This window comes from Xyrauchen texanus, chromosome 14 (genome assembly GCF_025860055.1).
Source record: "Xyrauchen texanus isolate HMW12.3.18 chromosome 14, RBS_HiC_50CHRs, whole genome shotgun sequence".
Classification (NCBI taxonomy): domain Eukaryota; kingdom Metazoa; phylum Chordata; class Actinopteri; order Cypriniformes; family Catostomidae; genus Xyrauchen; species Xyrauchen texanus.
This window is the reverse complement of record NC_068289.1, coordinates 46,985,891-47,005,826: the sequence shown is the minus strand read 5'-3', so window position 1 is coordinate 47,005,826 and position 19,936 is coordinate 46,985,891. Positions and strand designations below refer to the sequence as shown.

Genomic DNA, 19,936 nt, shown 5'->3' with positions numbered 1-19,936 from the left:
ATCTTGAAATTGAGAGCCGAGTCGAACTCCATGTTGTGAAAAGTTATCACCTAGGAACTTAACTTTTTATTATTATTTTTATTTAATTTTCTTTTTTCCTCTAACTTATACAAGCGTGCCACATTAATCCTCGTATGGTTTCGCATTATGTCTGTTCTTGAACGGTAAATGTCTTTTGGATTTTTGGGGGCATTTGCAGGGAGGTTTTTTTCAATTCAAACGTAGCCAGCGGAAATATTTTAATACGGAAAACCTTTTTAAATTACGCTTTTACTGGCTTTACGGATCTAATGGACCACCCGTCCTCTTCGATCATCACGCAAGTGAGTAGGGATGAAGAAGCGAGTGCCCCTTTACGGGAAAGAGGTGAGTTGGGAGAAAGTTTTGTTGCGGCACATGTCAAACTCCTTTGAGGACTGTTTTGGGCGGCGACCTCTAGATACAAAGTTGCACTCGTTTAAAAAGCCACATTAATTTGCTTTTATTGAAAACATAGTGTTCAAACGCGGATTTCCGGACAGTTTTCACTCCAAAAAAAAAAAAAAAAAAAGTAATGACAATCGCACCATGGATGAAGATCACGTCCATTCATCTCTTTTGGTATATGATACATTGCTGACCCATCGTCACATACAGTTTGCCTTAAGCTTCACATATATGCATGCAATAAACTAGAGGTTTATTATTATTTATTTTTATTAGAGAGCAACTTTTATTTTTTATGTTGATGAAGTCTCTGAATTGAAGGGGCGTGTCCATGATGACACTCTGCACTGACGTTTGAGGAAAGCTTTTAATTACTTTTGTGGCATTTTGAAGTGCATGAGAAAATCTTTCAGAGTCAGCTTGTGTATATGTGTGCAGTTACATATAATGAACGATTCAGAATTGAACAGAGTCCCTCAATAGGTAACAGGAGATCATGAGATAAGATTGCACACTGCAGTCATTGTATGTTGATGGCATCTCCCTTATCAATCTTGTCTATCTTTTATTAGCTTATCGCCTGATATTCAGATTATGTCTTTTTGAAATGCTGGCAATGCTGAATGCTTGTTGAAGTAAATCATTATACACTGCCTGGCCAAAAAAATAAAAGAAACTGCATACTGTAATATTTAGTTGGACCGCCTTTAGCATTGATTACGGTGGGCATTCATCGTGGCATTGTTTCAATAACCTTATGCAACATTTATTTCTGTCCAGAGTTGCATTCATTTTTGGCTGAGATCTTGTATTAATGACAGGAGAGTCGACCACTCCATAAAGTCTTCTCCAGCACATCCCAAATACTTTAATTGGGGTTAAGGTCAGGACTCTGTGGTGGCCAATTCATGTGTGAAAATTATTAATCATGCTCCCTTAACCACCCTTTCACAATTTTGGCATTGTCTGTGCTATCTAGGAAGAAAAAAAAAATCCATTGATGGGATAACCGGGCCATTCAGTACATTCAGGAAGTCAGCTGACTTAATTTTATTGCCGCATAACATTGCTAAGCCTAGACCTGACCAATTGAAGCAACCCCAGATCATAACACTGCCTCCAGAGGCTTGTACAGTGGGCACTATGCGTGACGGGTGCATCATTTCATGTGCTGTCCTCCTTATCCTGACACGCCCATTGCTTTGGTATAGGGTAAATCTGGACTCATCAGACAATATGACCTTTTCCCACTGCTCCACAGTCCAATCTTTATGCTCTCTAGCAAATTAAAGTCATTTTTTCCGATTAGCCTCACTAACAAGTGGCTTTCTTGTGGCCACACAGCTGTTTAGTACCAATCCTGTAAGTTATCGTCGCATTGTGCATGTGTAAATACACTTACTTTCACTATTAAACATAGCTGTGAGTTCTACTGGCGATTTTACCATGTGACTTCACTATGATGGTTCACCAATTTCTTTCTAGGTTTTAATACGGGGCAGCTGTGGCTCAGGTGGTAGAGCTGGTCGGCCGCTAATCACTGGGTTGGCGGTTCGATTTCCGGCCCACGTGACTCCACATCCCGAAGTGTCCTTGGGCAAGACACTGAACCCCAAGTTGCTCCCAATGGCAGGCTAGCGCCTTGCATGGCAGATCTGCAGCCATTGGTATGTGAGTGTGAATGGGCGAATGAGACACAGTGTAAAGCGCTTTCGTAACATCTAAGTTTAAAAAAGCTGTGCAGACCATTTACCATTGAATAATGCTTTGGACAGTTCTTAACCCAGTTCCAGTTATTTCAGCAATCTCCTTAGTAGTTTTCTTTGCTTGATGCAGCCCAATAATTTGCCCCTTATGAAACGCATCTTTTCCATGACCACGGGATAAGTCTTCTGACATGGTTGTTTGAAAAATTAGAAGTTACACACTGCATCAATTAGGGTTAAAAGAAATGTTGCCGGCTGAAACATTATTCACTGCAATAATGATCCTATCATAGGCTCTAAAGTATCTGCTTATCCAAACAGTGACACTTTTTTTGGCCAGGCAGTGTATGTAAATTGTGTTAAGATGGTATAGTTTTGTTGTCCACGTGAAAGAAATCCTGATGCACTACACCGTTATTTACTGTACCTTTAAAGTTTGGACATATTAGACTGAATTTAGCCTTCTATTTGTGATCTTAAAAAACTTTAAATTTAAAGGCTTAACCTTGAATGCTTGAATTAATATAAATTGTGCTTATTTATGGATTTCTTTACTGTACTAACATTTTCAATGTTTCTTTTAATGAATGTGTTGGGCTGGATATTGCAGGGAAAGCAGTCAACAAGTGTCCATCATATTTGGGAAATCTTTCAGTGTTGTTTAATGGAATTTTCCAGGTTCAACACACGTTAAGCTCAATCGACAGCATTTATGGAACAATGTTGATTACCACAAACATTTATTTAAGCTCGTCTCTCATTTTCTTTAAAAAAGCAAAAATCTGGTTTACAGTAAGGCTCTTACAATGGAAGTGAATGGGGCCAATCTGTAAACAAAAGTAATGCCACAAAATGTAAATAATATAAAATATTATTAATGTGATTTTAGTGTGATAATATTGCTTGCCAACCTTTTCGGTGTAAATTTATAGCCAGCTTTACAACTTCGTTGCCATGACGACATAACGCCCTAAACACTTAAACCCTAAAATGTCGATTTAAACTTTACAGCTAAAATAACACATGAGTTTTAACAGAAGAATGAATGAAAGTGCTTTTATGAAATTATAAGCTCCACATTTGTGTTTAAATTCTCCAAAAACTGGCCCCATTCAATTTCATTGTTAGGGCCTCAGTGTAACTTTACTGTTACCGGGTGGCCCAGACATTCAATTTGCAAAGAGTGCAAATTGAATGAAATCCCAGATGCAGTATTTTGTGCTACTCCAATCCCAATCAATAATTACCAGAAGAAAATAAATTGGTACACAATAGGGAACTTTAATTATAAAGAAGCTCGAAAAAACATGGTACTCTTATTTTGAAACGTCTGCGCTCCCAACTGTGAACACACTGATGACTGATTCGCCAAGAAAATGAATCCGATTCAAACTGCTTACCTGAGCTCCTGAGTTCAAACCCTCCCTGCGTCCGGAACCCATACTGTCACAGTATGTACTGTATTTGATGATGGATGTACTTATCTACCAGCAAAACAGTATGTTCTTTTAGGTATGCATGTGAGTATGAATAGATTCTGGACATACTTCATCCGAGGACGTGGGCGTTGTCTCAGGACCCGCATTATGACGTAAGAACAACAAACGCGAAAACTATCTGCTCTGGTTTTGTTAAACAAGCACCATTTAAGTGCAAGGAACAATTATCTTGGTATATGGAGCACTTGCAGTTGAGAAGAGCTGTCTGGTTCACAATTCATTGCCGTTCTTTTAAATGCAGCATTTTGAACGTGACATTGCCTCAGCTCCCTAGGTATTATGGGATTGTTAAGTGTCCATTTCATCCGCACTTCAGAATCTCACCGGAAATAGTGTCATCTGTGTACTTCTCGCTTACTGTTTCATGAATACTGTGGATTCGTACATACTACTCCATTGGCATACTGTTTTTGGCATACTATACTGTAGTAGTGAAGTATGGATATTCTGACGCAGTGCCTCTTTTTGGGTGATTCATGAAAAATACTTTAAAAGAGTAATTTGGTCACGACGCTCTCATACTGGGTTTGTTGTTGCGTGCGCTGTAGTGAGCTCATCAGAATTAGAACAGGTGTAAAGTGGCTCGAGACACACTGGTGGTGCAGGCTCTAAAGATGTATTCAATAACTCACAAAATGATATCTGACGAAACCGCATATGAATGCGCACAACCTGACTGACTAGATTTTAAATTATTGTCCCAATCAATTATTTTTGATCGCATGACCAATTTAGTTGCAGTCTGGAGCCCTGGTGTACACACTGCAAAGCTATCACGTACCAGCTGGCTACCGTTACAGTAACGCAAGCTGATGATGAAAAAGCATCGGGGTTCGATAGAATCTGAAAGAGTCTGAAACCAGACCAACACTGCGGGGGAAGCTGGGAACAATCGCACTCTGTTTCAGACTGCAGCAAACAGCCACAGTATGAAAACTACCTAAAGGAGGATGTGCACCAGGTTTAAAAATAAATGTCCCAAATGAACCAGGTGTGAAAACACCCAAAGAAGCATCCAAATTGGATACATCTTTAGGTTGGTTGAGAGATGACCATGGTGTGCAGAGCTGTTAATCTAGTCAAAGAATGGCTACTTTGACGAAGGAAGCCAATACAATTTCAGAGTTTGAATTGTGTTACATTTTTTGGTCACTGCATAATGCATACTTTTTTGTTTGTTTTGACTTTACTATCATACTAAAATGTGGAAAATGGGAATAATAAAGAATGAATAGATGTGTCCAAACTTTCGACTAGCATTGTAGGTCTGTACGGAAGGTCATATATCTTTATATATTAGTAGTCGAACAAGCCACTGTTTGTTGACTGGTTAAAGGGGATTTCTTGGGAAATGTTTTGACTTCTCAGCAAATTCTTGGGAAAAGAAAAGTTTTGCTCTCAGCATGGTGTTGAATTAATAATTTTTGATGTCGTTACAATGTAAGGCTGTAACGATTAGTCAAAGTAAGCGACAACATCGACAATAAAAAATTGTCGACAAATTTAGTTGTCGAATTGTTGATTGATTTATAATTTACAGGTAATTTAACATAACATCATATGAAACTAATGATGGCGCGCGAGAGCAGCTCTGTAAATACAGAAGTAAATACAAAATGTAAATACAGAAGCACTCTCGTTGTGAAATAAGCGGAACTGGAGCTGCCCCTCCGCTTAAGCAACTTGCTTCGACTTGCGTGTAGAGCATCTATAAAGATGCAGTTATATTTAATGCTTTATATTTATTAAAGTTCAAATAATAAGGAAGCAGGTCATGTAAATAACTACAAACTCTGAAACTGGCATTTCTCTGTGTGGTCAGCACCTCTTCTATGAGTTGCGTGAAGTGACCCGATCTAAGGGGAGAGATTGAAACTGCACTGGGCTGATGCACACTCTGTCGCGGGTATGCTCATCCCTCCAGCTTGCGCATTTGCTGCAGCTAGATTATAACGCGAAGGCCTATGACTTATTGAATCATAATATATGTGTCACTGTGCATTTTTTATTGCCAAGAAAATTGGCAATACGCAGCTTTATTAATAAGAGAGAGTTTTTATTTTTTGTAGTTTAAGATGGATTGAAGTGAACAGAAAGGTGAGAGAGTGTAGTCTTCACCCCATTATACACTGCAACAAAATTCAGTGAATGTCATTTACAGGTATTTTTAAAAGATAATTTTTTCCTCTATTGTTGGCAAGCATGTTTAATACAACCTTTAAGTCGGGCACAAACTGAATAGTCAGTTAAGAGCTAATGATTAATCTTTGCAATAATTGCCCAAATAGTTGAATAATAGTTATAATAATTGTTAGATAAGTCGATTATCAAAATAATAGTTCGTTGCAGCACTATTATAAAGTTGCTTATCTTCTGTCCGTGATCATAAATTCTCAATTTCTCAATTTTGTGCTTTGATAGTTTTTCAAGTCTTGTGAACATGACATCCACATTACTAATCACATCTAGCCATCTCTCCTTTTTTAACACACACATTGCACTCTAGTTGGCATCTGAAAAATGGTCAATTACCAATTGATGATTTATAAAAAAAAAACTACTACAAATAAGTATACTACTATTACTACTAATAAATAAATTTTATTAGTTAACTTTTTAGTTTCTTTATACTAGTGGTTGACCAATATGTTCCTTTTTGTTTTTTAATGGCAGATGCCAATCTCTAGATAGTGTGTCTAATGGCTGATATCATGCTGATGTACACTCAATGAGCACTTTATTAGGAACACCTGTTCATCTACATATTCATACGATTATCTAATCAGCCAATCGTGTGGCAGCAGTACATAAAACCATGCAGATATGTATCAGAGGCTTCGGTTCACATAACATTCAGAATAGGGAAAAAATGTGATCGCAGTGATTTCGACCGTGGCATGATTGTTGGTGTCAGACAGGCTAGTTTGAGGATTTCTAGAACTGCAAATCTCCTGGGATTTTCACGCACAACAATTTTCTAGAGTCTACTTAGAATGGTATCAAAAACATCTAGTGAGCAGCAGTTCTGCAGACAGAAATGTCTTGTTGACGTCTTGTTGATGAGAGAGGTAAACAGAGGATGGCCAGACTGGTTTGAGCTGACAGAAAGGCTACGGTAACTCGTATAACCCCTCTGTACAATTGTTGTGAGCAGAATGGCATCTCAGAATGCACAACACATCAAACTTTGAGGCGGATGGGCTACAAAAGCAAAAGACCATGACTTGCTCTTTATTAGGGCCATAGTGTTCCTAATAAAGTGCTAAGTGAGTGTATATTTATAATGCTTTTGTATATTTAGCTATTTAATTATTATTAACAAATAAGATGTACACTATTTTACTGTAAGTTTGTAACTGACTATTAAGTGAAATTACCATGGAGCGGAATTAACCTTTTTGTTAATCGACTGTACAGTTATTGGTTATTGGCCCATGTTGATATTATCAAAATGGCTAAATATTGGTTTTCATCAGCCTACCCAAAATCAATCCATCCCTACTTTAAACCAACATATTATATCATTAGTATTTATTGACATATCTAAAGAAATTCCTCTGTGCTATAAAAAAGATAATGACAAGTAGTTGTGCTTTAGTGTTTTTTTTTTTCATTTGCCAATGTTTTGCATATTATTTTAAACTTTGCACAGTTTTTCCATTTTTATGTTTTGCAAATCAAAATATGTTATAACATATATTCTAAACGATTTTTAATGAACACAGCCTTGCTTTCTGAATGGTGGTGACTACAGTGAGAGCCTGGGGAGGATCTGTTCAGTTCCAGCAATAGCAGTCAGCCTCACTGCTTATTTTTCCAACCACTGTGTTTTTCACCAGAACTCCTTTTTCCTCTCTTGTGCACACAGACATGAGGATGGTATATAGGCTTGTTTGACATTTGAAGACATCCACTCCCTGTAGCAGGTTCAGTACAGTGCACAAAACTCTTTCCATTTGTCTGAGCGTTTACTTAAATTTACATACGATTTAGGGCGTTTTCCAAACAGATGTCAACGATAGTGGGTTTTACTGATACGATATCTTTATTAATCGACAGCTAGTTTTTAAAATCTATAATATGAATGAAAACTTTTTCACTCAATGTAAAATAGTGCTTTTTAACAAAATTAACATGCCCTCATGCTGATTATTTTGCAACAGATTTGACATTGTCCTTTCCCTTGCGATACTTCAATATAGTACTCTCACACTGATATGTCTGACTTTGCCATCTGAAATATTAATACTATCAGTAAAACCAATATAGGTTCCAAACTGCAATTTTGCTACCTTGAAAGGCACTCCGGGAAAAGGACGCTACTCGAAGGGTTGTTCCAAACTTAAGAAAATTATTTTCTCACGAAGGACGTTTCCACGAGTATATTAGCGATGGTTACATTCATTCAGTAATGCCATGCTCCTGCCCACATCAAGAGCCCTGTACTTCCGAGTGAGTGGGGCAAAGGGATGATTACTTTTGATTGGAATTTGCCCTTAGAAATGCAACTTAAAGTGATAGTTCACCCAAAAATGACAATCCTGTCATAATTTATTTACCCTCATGTCTAAACCCGCATGCCTTTTTTCTTCTGTGAAAGAAACACATATGTTAAGGAAATTATTATTATAAGTATTTTAAGGCCTACCTTCAAACTCCGTGCCTCTTTGCTTGACATCATGGAAAAATAAAAATAAATCAACAAGAAAAAAAGACCTCAGAAAAACTTATTTGTTGACCTCCACAAGTCTGGTTCATCATTGGGAGCAATTACCAAACACCTGAAGGTACCACATTCATCTGTACAAACAATAGTATGCAAGTATATACACCATGGTACCACGCAGCCATCATACCACTCAGGAAGAAGGCACATTCTGTCTCCTAGAGATGAATGTAGTTTGGTGCAAAAAGTGCAAATCAATCCCAGAACAACAGCAAAGGAACTTGTGAAGATGCTGGAGGAAACCGGTAGACAAGTATCTATATCCACAGTAAAACAAGTCCTATATCGACATAACCTGAAAGGCTGCTCAGCAAGGAAGAAGCCACAACTCCAAAACCACCATAAAAAAACCAGACTACAGTTTGCAAGTCCACATGGGGACAAAGATTTTACTTTTTGGAAAAATATCCTCTGGTCTAATTAAACACATTTTTAACTGTTTGGCCATAATGACCATCATTATGTTTAGATGAAAAAAGGGGAGGCTTGCAAGCCGAAGCACACCATCTCAACCGTGAAGCATGGGGGTGGCAGCATCAAGTTGTGGGGGTACTTTGCTGCAGGAGGGACATCATGAGGAAGGAAAATTATATGGATGTATTGAAGCAACATCTCAAGACGTCAGCCAAGAAGTTTAAGCTCAGTCGCAAATGGGTCTTCCAAATGGACAATAACCCCAAGCATACCTCCAAAGTTGTAGCAAAATGACTTTAGGACAACAAAGTCAAGGTATTGGAGTGGCCATCACAAATCCCGGACCTCAGTCCAATTTTGTGGGCAGAACTGAAAAAGCATGTGCGAGCAAGGAGGGCTACAAACCTGACTCGGTTACATCAGTTCTGTCTAGAGGAATGGACCAAAATTCCAGAAACTTATTGTGAGAAGCTTGTAGAAGGCTACCCAAAGTGTTTGACCCAAGGTAAACAATTTACGAGGAGATCACGAGGAGAAACCTCCTCGTGATCACTACAATGTGGTTGGGCAGGTGGTGAGTTGAGCATGGATGCCGTGGTGGATGGCTTGAAGCCTCCACATGCACTATGTCTCCCTGGCAACGCCCTCCACAAGCCACGTTATAAGATGCATGGGTTGGTGGTTTCAGATGCGTTGGCAGCTGGGATTTGTCCTCCGCCACCTGGATTGAGGCGAATCACTACGCGACCACGAGGACTTAAAAAAAATAAAGCAAATTGGGCATTCCAAACTGGGAGAAAAAGGGGAGGAAAAATAAATACACAAAAGTATAATTGATTTCAACTAAAAGGTTAGCCTTTTTAATATAGGGTTGTGTGCTACATCGAATACCTACGATATAATTGCGACGATTTTGCTGATGATATAAAATTCAACAATATTGTGAATATTGCGATGATTTTAACGAGCCTTTTATTTGGCCATTAAGTTTCATAGAGTGCATCAGTAGACTAATTTCACAATCCTTCAGGGCTGTATAATTAATAAAAATAACATAAAAATGGAGATATGTGATTATTTAACTGCCAAAGTATGTGATGAAAGACAGATGACATGATCTGTGTGTGCTTCAGAATGAACTGGTGACGCACGGATCTGTGCACACACGGGGGTTGTGTGGCTCATGAGGTCGTGTTTTTAGGGCAGTCATCTGCATTTGCACAATTCCAAACATTAACCACTAAAAATTTATTGTACAAATCTGCAAATGCAGAACAGTAAAGGACAGTTTGACAGCGGTTCACAAGATGCTTAACTCATAACTGTCAAACAAACACATTCACTTTCCGTTTCATATAAGCTGCTGGTGAAGGTGAAATAAACACAACAGCCCTTGCAGTGTAAAAATAAAACCCCCTAATTTAGGGTGAAGTAAATGGGACAGAAATATATGAATTTATCTTTAATAAATCTTATCCTGAAAATAATAATAATTCAGTATTGTATTATAATAAAAACTTGACTGGGTTCCACAGTAATAATTTAGTTTTATGCAATATTCATCTGATTTCCAAAAACTAAGTGAGGTAGTTTTTGCACACCAAGTTTATTCACAAAGAAAGTAAAATTTTTAGTAAAATAAATATAAGTATAAATGGGCAAATCAATGAAAATTACATTTTACTCTCCCTTGTGATAAATATGCCTTTATCATTTTTAAATAGAGTTTTATTTAATGCCTTTGAAATATTAATTCCACATGGCTACAATGGCTGTTTAGATGAAATGATGATAAATTATGATTTCGATTCCTCTGATTAAAAAAAATAAATTCACAGCATAAACATAATTATTGATATATCAATAATATATCGTGCGCAGCCAAGATTTTCTCGACCCCCGTGGAGTGGTCCTCATCTGTGCTTAAAAAAATTACGTATATCAGGTCCTTTAGTCACCATACACTTTCATTGCATCTTTTTTTCAGTACAATAAAAGTAAATTGCTTCTGAAGCTGACATTCTGCCAAAAGGCCATCATCACCTTTTGTGTACCATGAAAGAAAATAATACTGGTTTGGAAATTATGAGTGTATAGTAAACTCAGCAAAATGAAACGTCCTCTCACTTTCAACTGCTTTTATTTTCAGCAAACTTAACATGTGTAAATATTTGTATGAACATAAAAAGATTCAACGACTAAGACATAAACTGAACAATTTTACAGAAATGGAATAATGTGTCCCTGAACAAAGGGGATATATATAATGATAACCGTCATTATCTGGTGTGGCCACCAGTTGCATTAAGTACTGCTGTGCATCTCCTACACATGGACTGCACCAAGGCACTTGCAAGTTCCCGGACATTTCTGGGGGGAATGGCCCTAGCCCTCACCCTCCGATCCAACAGGTCTCAGACATGCTCAATGGGATTGAGATACGGGCTCTTTGCTTGCCATGGTAGAATGTCTCGAGATACTTAACTGTAACCCATGTTCCCTGATAAAAGCGGAATGAAATGCTGCGCTGATTTAGCGCTTTGGGAACGTGAAAACCCACGCCGCCACACTGTGGGTTTCTGGACCCCTTACGGTTGTGTAGTGGTGCTCAGAAGAGCACGAGAGTTCTCAGACATGAGCTTGTGATGTAGACTCAAGGACATAAGAGTCTACATAAGAGTCCCGGAGTGGCATAAACATCCAAACTAGAGAATCTTATGAATGTATGCAGAGAGGACCAGCCTGCCGCATTACAAACATGTTGCAGAGGGACACCTTTGGCCAAAGCTTTAGAGGAGGTGACCCCTCTGGTAGAGTGAGCCCTGATACCAACTGGCGAAGTTTGACCGCATGCCTCGTAGGCCAGGGTAATAGCAACCCTCACCAAATGTGACATAGTTTGCTTGGTGGTGGCCACCCCTTTGTTATGGCCCCCATAACAAATGAATAGTTGCCCTGACTTACGCCACTGGCTAGTGATGTGGACATAAGTCAGAAGGGCACGGACTGGACACATTCATACGCTAATGTGCTCTTTCCTGCTCCGGCGTTGTAAACGGTGGGCAGCAAAAGGCTTCGAGAGTGACCTGATATATGGTCGAGAAAGGAAGCTTAGGCAGGTAATCAGGATGAGGGTGCAATATTGCTTTAGCCATTCCTGGGGCAAAATCTAAGCAGGATGGCAAGACAGACAGAGCCTGCAGATCCCCAATTCTTTTTAGAGAAGTAAATGCCATAAGAAAAACCATCTTGAAAGTCAATGGTTTACCAGACGCTAACTCTAGAGGTTCAAAGGGGTCTCAACTAGACCCTCAAGGACTACTGCTAAGTCCCATGAAGGGATCCTGGTCCTAGCAGGAGGTCTCAATCGCATGGCTCCATGAATGAAGCAAGCAAGCAGAGGATGTTTCCACAACTGCATCCCGTCAATCAAGGCGTGGCAAGCCGATAGAGTGGCCACATAATCCCTGAGAGTGGTGGGGCATGTGCTTGCTGATAATTTTTCCTGCAGAAAGTCCAGAACTGAAGCAATCTCGTATATGTACACTGCACCATTTTTCAAAGACACCCCATTTATTGGCATAACTTCTTCTAGTAGAGGGAGCCCTAGCACTTATGGTCTCGATAACTTCAGGTGAAAGCCCAGTGTCCCTCAGTTGGTACCCTTCAGGGGCCAAACATGAAGGTTCCACAGCTCAGGCCAGGGATGAAATATTGTGCCCTGCACCTGAGAAAGAATGTCCCTCCTGTTCGGAATCGCCCTAGGCGAGCCATTGAGGAGAGACATTAACTCCGAGAACCATACCCTGTTCGGCCAACATAGCGCTATCAGAAAGAGTCAGGATCCTTGCTGGCGAACTCTGGCCAAGACTCCCGGGAGCAGAGAAACCTGGAGGAAACACATATAGGCGCATTCTGGGCCATGTATGTGCCATCGCGTTCAGACCCATTGCACTGTTTGTTGTGAGGCGAAGAGGTCCACTTCTGCTCTGTAAAATCTCAACCAGGTTGTTCCACTACCTCGGGGTGAAGTTTCCACTCCCCCGTCTGTATTTTCTGTCTGGACCGTAAATCTGCTCCCACATTCAGGCATCCAGGGATATAATCTGCCCTGATTGACAGGAGCTTTCCCTGGGCCCAAAGGAGTATCTGCCGTGCAAGTCTGTTCAGCTGGCGTGAACGTAGACCTCCTTGATGGTTTTTGTACAAGACTAATGCTATGTTGTCCACCCGCACCAGGACATGGCAGCCTCTCAGATACTGGAGGAAGTATTTCAGAGCCAGAAATACAGCCATCAACTCAAGGCATGTTGATGTGCCAATCGAGTTGATGACCCTCCTATTCCCCTTGAGCTGGACGACCATTTATGACCGTTTCCGTGTTCTGAATGGACACGATTTGAGCGGGAGACAATTGTGCCCACATTGTGATCGAATAAATAAATAGGTAGGTTTCTGAGTTGGAGAGTGGACGCTTTCCTTGGCATTGAGCCTCAACCCCAGATAAACCAGATGAGCTAAGATGATATCCCTGTGCTGTAATGCCAGTTCTTGTGACTGTGCTTGTATCAGCCAGTTGTCTATGTAATTCCAAATGCGGATGCCCTGGAATCGCAAAAAGCCAGTGCTGTATCCATGCATTCCGTGAATGTGCGGGGTGATATGGCTAGACCGAATGGAAGTACCCAATATTGGAAAGCTTCGCCCCTGATAGCGAACCTCAGGAACTTCCTGTGTTGTGGCAGACATTCTATATGAAATGCGCGTCCATGAGATCGATTTTGACCAACAAATCGTGATGTTGGATTTGAGGCACAACCGTCTTGACGGTTAGCATCTACAACTTGAACGCCCTCCGAGCGATTCAAGCCTCAAAGGTCTAAAATTGGACGCAACCCTCCATCCTTCTTGGGGACCAGGAAGTATCACTGTAGTAACCTAAATCTCTCTCTGGAAGGGGAACATGTTTTATGGCCCCTTTGACCAAGAGATTTGCATTTCTTCCCACAGTAGACATGCTTGTTCCGGTTTCACGGTAGTGGGAATCACACCATTGAGGATGGAAATCTGTAGCCTTTTTCTACTGTTCTTAGGGCCCTCATAGAAACACCTGGCAGCAGTTACTCCCTTGTGCAACGAGACAACACCTGAGAGCAGTGATTAACTGCGTCTATGCACGACGAGCAAAGTCACTGAAAGCAAGGTACAGAAGGATTTCCGAGGTATTTCTACTCTTGATGACATCATAGTTGAGGTGCATTCTGTTGAGTGCCTCATCCAACAGGAGTTGAGAGTTCGATCCTTTGGAATTTCACACAGTTGTAAAGTGAGCAAGGTTTTGTACTCCCTTTGTTTGATTTTGGTGCGTTTTTTTTCAGCAAGATTTATGACTTTGTTTTTGTGAGCCTCAGTCAGGCTTTACGACTGTGTTAGGCCTGCCTTTGTCTTGTATCTGAATACATGAGGCCAAACATAAGCGAGACGAGTGCAAAGCATTTTGACTGTAAACAGATTGCAGTGCTCACACCCACCCCGCCCTAATGCAAGAGCAGCATGCTCTTCCCCCGAACACTCAAAACAAAACTGGTGTGTGTCCGTTTCAGCCATAGAGTGTAAACACGAGAACACACACTGCTTGCTTTGCTTCACACTCATTCTTGGAAAGGAGAAAAGGTTTTCTGCGCACTGCCTAACAAATTCTAACTCCTATCAGAGGAAATTAAAGTTCTGACAGCTTGAGAAGCACAACACACACAGAGTGGTCTGAAGACAAAAGACCTGACGATGCACCTGTGACGCATCTGTTTATAGCCCTGCTACAGGTGCATCCTGATGATGTCACCAGCAGAGGCTTTAAATTCTAGTCAATTTCATTGACGTGTTGCACACACATTCACAGCTGGTCACTACTAAAGATGTTCCTAAAGCACTAAATCAGCGCAGCATCAAAGTGTAGCTTTTTTATAGGGAACACTGACATTCCTTTCTAACAGGAATTCATGCACAGAACGAGAAGTATGGCTGGTGGCATTGTCATGCTTGAGGGTCATGTCAGGATGAGCCTGCTGGAAGGGTACCACATGAGGGAGGAGGATGTCTTCCCTGTAACACACAGCCTTGAGTTTACTTGCAATGACAACAAGCTTTGTCCGTTAATGCTGTGACACACCGCCCCAGACCATGACGGACCCTCCACCTCCAAATCGATCCTGCTTCAGAGTACAGGCCTCGGTGTAACGTTCATTCCTTTGACTATAAACGTGAATATAACTATCACCCCTGGTGAGACAAAACCGCACATTGTCAGTGAAGAGCACTTTTTGCCAGTCCTGTCTGGTCCAGCGAATGTGGGTTTGTGCCCATAGACAACGTTTTTGCCGGTGATGTCTGGTAAGGATCTGCCTTACAACAGGCTTACAAGTCCTCAGTCCAGCCTCTCTCAGCCTATTGCTGACTGTGTGAGCACTGATTCAGGGATTGTGCGTTCCTGGTGTAACTAAAGCATTTGTTGTTGCTCTTGCAGGTGTGATATTTGGACGTACTGGTCCTGTGCAGGTGTTGTTACACGTAGTCTGCCACTGCGAGGATGATCAGCTGTCCTTCTTGTCTCCCTTTAGCACTGTTTTAGGTGTCTCGCAGTACGGATTTTGCAATTTATTGGCCTGGTCACATCTGCAGTCCTCATGCCTCCATGCATCATGCCTAAGGCATGTTCACGCAGATGAGCAGGGACCCTGGGCGTCTTTCTTTTGGTGTTTTCAGAGTCAGTAGAAAGGACTCTTTAGTGTCCCTAAGTTTTTATAACTGTGACCTTATTTGCCTACCATCTGTAAGCTGTTAGTGTCTTAACAACTGTTCCACATGTTCATGTTCATGTTCATTAATGGTTTATGGTTAATTGAACAAGCATTGAAAACATTGTTTAAACCCTTAAAAAAAAAAGATCTGTAAAATACAGTGTCCTGAAAAAGGTACGTTTCTTTTTTTTTGAGTTTATATGATTAACTCCTGCAGTGGTGAAAGTGATGGCAAGCACACTGGAATATTTATGAGGAAGTGATATGGTTATAAAGGAAATGTACCAAGCCTCTGTGATGTGCCTGCCCTGAAAATACATTTGTCCTCAAGAATGTTGCAGAACAAGGTAGCTAAATCTCAGGTTGACCAGATGAATGTAAATCAAACGGATTGTTCTGTAAGTTATGATGTCCTTGAAAAGGAATCGGGAGCTTGTAGCCTAATTAAGAAAGAAATAGACTTTTTGTATTCATAGTTGTTGCAATTACTTTTTAGGCCTAATTATCACACTTTTATGAAAAATGCTTTAGTGTTTTTATGTTTATGGAAAGATTAGTTAACATTTTAAATTCTACTTTGTATGGGTGTATCAATGAATGGGAATTTAAAACAATGTCATACTTAATGGAATGTTCCAGCTTCAATGGCATAATATTGATTACCACAAAAATGTATTTTGACTTGTTCCTCCTTTTCTTAAAAAAAAAAAAAGGCCGGGAACAATTGCACTCTGATGCTGACTGCATTAAACATGCCCATGAAAACCACCTGAGCAATACTTTAGGGAATGTTAGATCATGTTCTGAGAAGTGGATTTGATGAATGAATGAACACTGTTGTGGTCTTCAAGAAAAAGAGTATATGAAGGATCTTTTCACACTTTAATTTCTATACATAATCTAAAGATCCGTTTGTTCGGGTATGGTTACCCAAATTATCAAAGCAAATAAAAGCTGAAAACAACAGAAACAAACACTACGGAAAAGCCACAGTACAACAGATATAAGCCACAACGAAATGAAGCCACAACATAACCGAAATGCCACATCACAATGAAATTAAACGACAATATAGTGAAATTAATCTTTATCGTTTAACACAACAAAATGTAACCGCAACAAAATAAAATTAAGCCACAACACAACAAAAAAGCCACAACACAATTAAATTAATCTTTTTCTTTTTTTGATCATTTCATTATGTTTATTGGTTTAATTTCATTTGTGTTGCGGCTTAATTTAATTTTGTTTTCAGCTTTTTTGCTTTGCAAATTTTTTTGTGCTGTGTACCCCTGGGCCATCGTAGTCTGGGAACTATACAAAGTTCATTTGAACCACATAAAAGGAACACAACACTTTCAAGTGCTTTCGATTTGCCTTGTACAGTAAACATGACAAAACCTACCAACATGTGTAAAATTCTTGTGTCCATCAGTATGTCTCATATTTTCATCTGTGTCTTGTGTCTACGTGCTTTGATGCTCATGAGGAAGTCCTAGATTTTCTGCTTGTCAAATACTACAAATATTCATTAGCAAGTATTCAAAACAGAATATTAATCGAGTTGGCATACCTTCAAATGTTTTATCACTAATTCAGTATCTTAAGTGAAGCATGGCATGATTAAACATTCCAGATATACACTGGTGGCCAAACGTTTGGAACAATTAAGAGATTTTAATGTACAGATTTTACTGTTTCAGAAGGAAATTCGTACTTTAATTAAACAAAGTGGCATTCAACTGATCACAAAGTATAGTCAGGACATTACTGATGTACAAAACAGCACCATCACTGTAAAAATTAAATTTGATCAAATTTAGACAGGCCCCATTTCCAGCAGCCATCACTCCAACTCCTTATCAAGTAATCATGCTAAATTGCTAAATTGGTACTAGAAAATCACATAATATCAAACGCAGTTGAAAGTTATTTGGTTCATTAAATGAAGCTTAACATTGTCTTTATGTTTGTTTTTGAGTTGCCACAGTATGCAATAGACTGACATGTTTTACGGTCAATATTAGGTCAAAAATGGCAACAACAAAAAAAGAAACAGCTTTATCTAGAACTTGTCAGTCAATCATTGTTTTGATGAATTAAGGCTATACAGTACAATGCTTGAAATGGCCAAAAAAACTGAAGATTTCATACAAAGGTGTACACTACAGTCTTCAAAGACAAAGAACAACTGGCTCTAACAAGGACAGAAAGAGATGTGGAAGGCCCAGATGCACAACTAAACAGGAGGATATTACATCAGAGACTATAGTTTAAGAAATAGACGCCTCACATGTCCTCAGCTGACAGCTTCATTGAATTCTATCCACTCAACACCAGTTTCATGTGCAACAGTAAAGAGAAGACTCAGGGATTGAGGCCTTATGGGAAGAATTGCAAAGAAATTCACTTTTGAAACAGAAAAACTGAAATTAAAGGTTAGAGTGGCAAAGAAACACAGACATTGGATAACAGATAATTTGAAAAGAGTGTTATGGATTTTAACCCAATTGAGCATTTGTGGGATCAGCTAGACTGTAAGGCGCGTGAGGAGTGCCCGACAAGACAGCCACATCTATGGTAAGTGCTACAGGAAGCGTGGGGTGAAATGTAACCTGAGTATTTGGACAAACTGAAAAGCCAGATTGTCAAGGATTTTTTGATGAGAACTAGTTTAAGAAATACGTTGTGGCAGGGCGGAGGTGGGGCGGGGTCGTGATTATACACACCCAGTCCCTCATCAGGCTAATTAAGCCTCCAAGAGGGATAAAGGCCATGGCAGACGGTGGTGCGACGAGAGAGAGATCGTTAACGGACATGTCTGTCATGTGTGTGTTTATGTTGTCTGTCATGTGTGTGTTTATGTTGTCTGTCATGTGTGTGTTTATGTTGTCTTTTAAGCTTATAATTAAACTATTATTTATATTGTCAAGCCGGTTCTCGCCGCCTCCTTTCCATTGAACCCCTTTACATACATTATTTTATTTTTTTCAAATAGTAATTGTAATTTTTCACATTATTAATGTCAACATTGTGATCAGTTGAATGTCACTTTGGTAAATAAAAGTACCAATTTCTTTCCATAAAAGCAAAATCTGTACATTATTCCAAACTTTTGGCTGCAAGTGTGTGTGTGTGTGTGTATATATATGTATATATATATATATATATATATATATATATATATATATATACACACACAGGAGCTTTTGTAAATGTTCACATCAACCATCAGACTGGGGAAAAGATGTGATTGCAGTGATTTAGACCGTGGCATGATTGTTGGTGCCAGACGGCGTGGTTTGAGTATTTCTGTAACTGCTGATCTCCTGGGATCTTAACATGCTACAGTCTCTAGAGCAGGGGTCTTCAACCATTTTCAGGCCATGAAAATGGCCCAGAGAGACGGAGTCAGGACCCTTGTTTCATATTGTATAAAATTGAGTGTTTTGTTTTATGCCTTTAAAATGTTTTATGGTAGGCTACCATAATATTGTATGTACATACTACATTGCAAGGCCATTGAAATAATCATTAAATGCTGCCGTTCTGTGTCTTGTGTCTACGTGCTTTGATGCTCATGAGGAAGTCCTAGATTTTCTGCTTGTCAAATACTACAAATATTAATTAGCAAGTATTCAAAACAGAATATTAATCGAGTTGGCAGACCTTCAAATGTTTGATCACTAATTCACTAATGCTGGTTTAAGCTGGTCGCCCAGCCTGGTCATAGCTGGTCAGGCTGGTTTTAAAGGGGTTTTGAATGCAATTTTTTTTTGCTGGTCAGGCTTACCTTAGCTGGTCATGCTGAGGCTGGTCAGGGAGTTCTTAGTTGGTCAGGCTGACTCTGGTCAGGCTGGTCTTGGCTATTCTTCCTGCTTGACCAGCTAAAAAGTGTTCAAACCCCCTCTGAAACCAGCTTACCGACCAACTAAAACCAGCCATCTATCTAGGGTTTGCAACATTTTTGTGATATTTTTAATTTTCCTTGTTAATTCTTGTGTCAAACCTTCTCCAAAAAGAAAGAAAAAGACTGACAGATTGACTGACAAACAGAAAAACAGACAGACCCTGTCCATGCAGAATAAATCAACTTAAATAAGGTTACTAAAATGAAGACTTCATCTCATGTGAGTGATTGATTTTTAACATATATTTCAAAATTGCTGTCATTGTAATGAGGAAAACAATTACTGCATGAGTGCATCTTTAATTATGTTGATTTGAGAGTCACCGTCTTGTGTGTGTCAAACATTAAGGACCACGTATGCCAGCTTGATAATCTCAGTAGTAACTTTTTATTTACACCATGCAAGTAATATATTGTTCTGAAAGCAAAACGCAACTAATAATAAAAGAAACTGTAGA

The 19,936-nt window shown here is 39.5% G+C and overlaps 1 protein-coding gene across 1 annotated transcript in view; it reads left to right on the top strand.

Moving 5' to 3' along the window:
- The window catches only part of LOC127655197 (carboxy-terminal domain RNA polymerase II polypeptide A small phosphatase 1-like), a 48,918-nt gene continuing 28,982 nt past the window's right edge, over positions 1-19,936 (top strand). Inside the window, exon 1 of the mRNA XM_052142849.1 lies at positions 1-366. Within this exon, the coding sequence (XP_051998809.1) occupies positions 291-366 (76 nt within the window). The 5' untranslated portion in view covers positions 1-290. The remainder of the gene's footprint in view (positions 367-19,936) is intronic.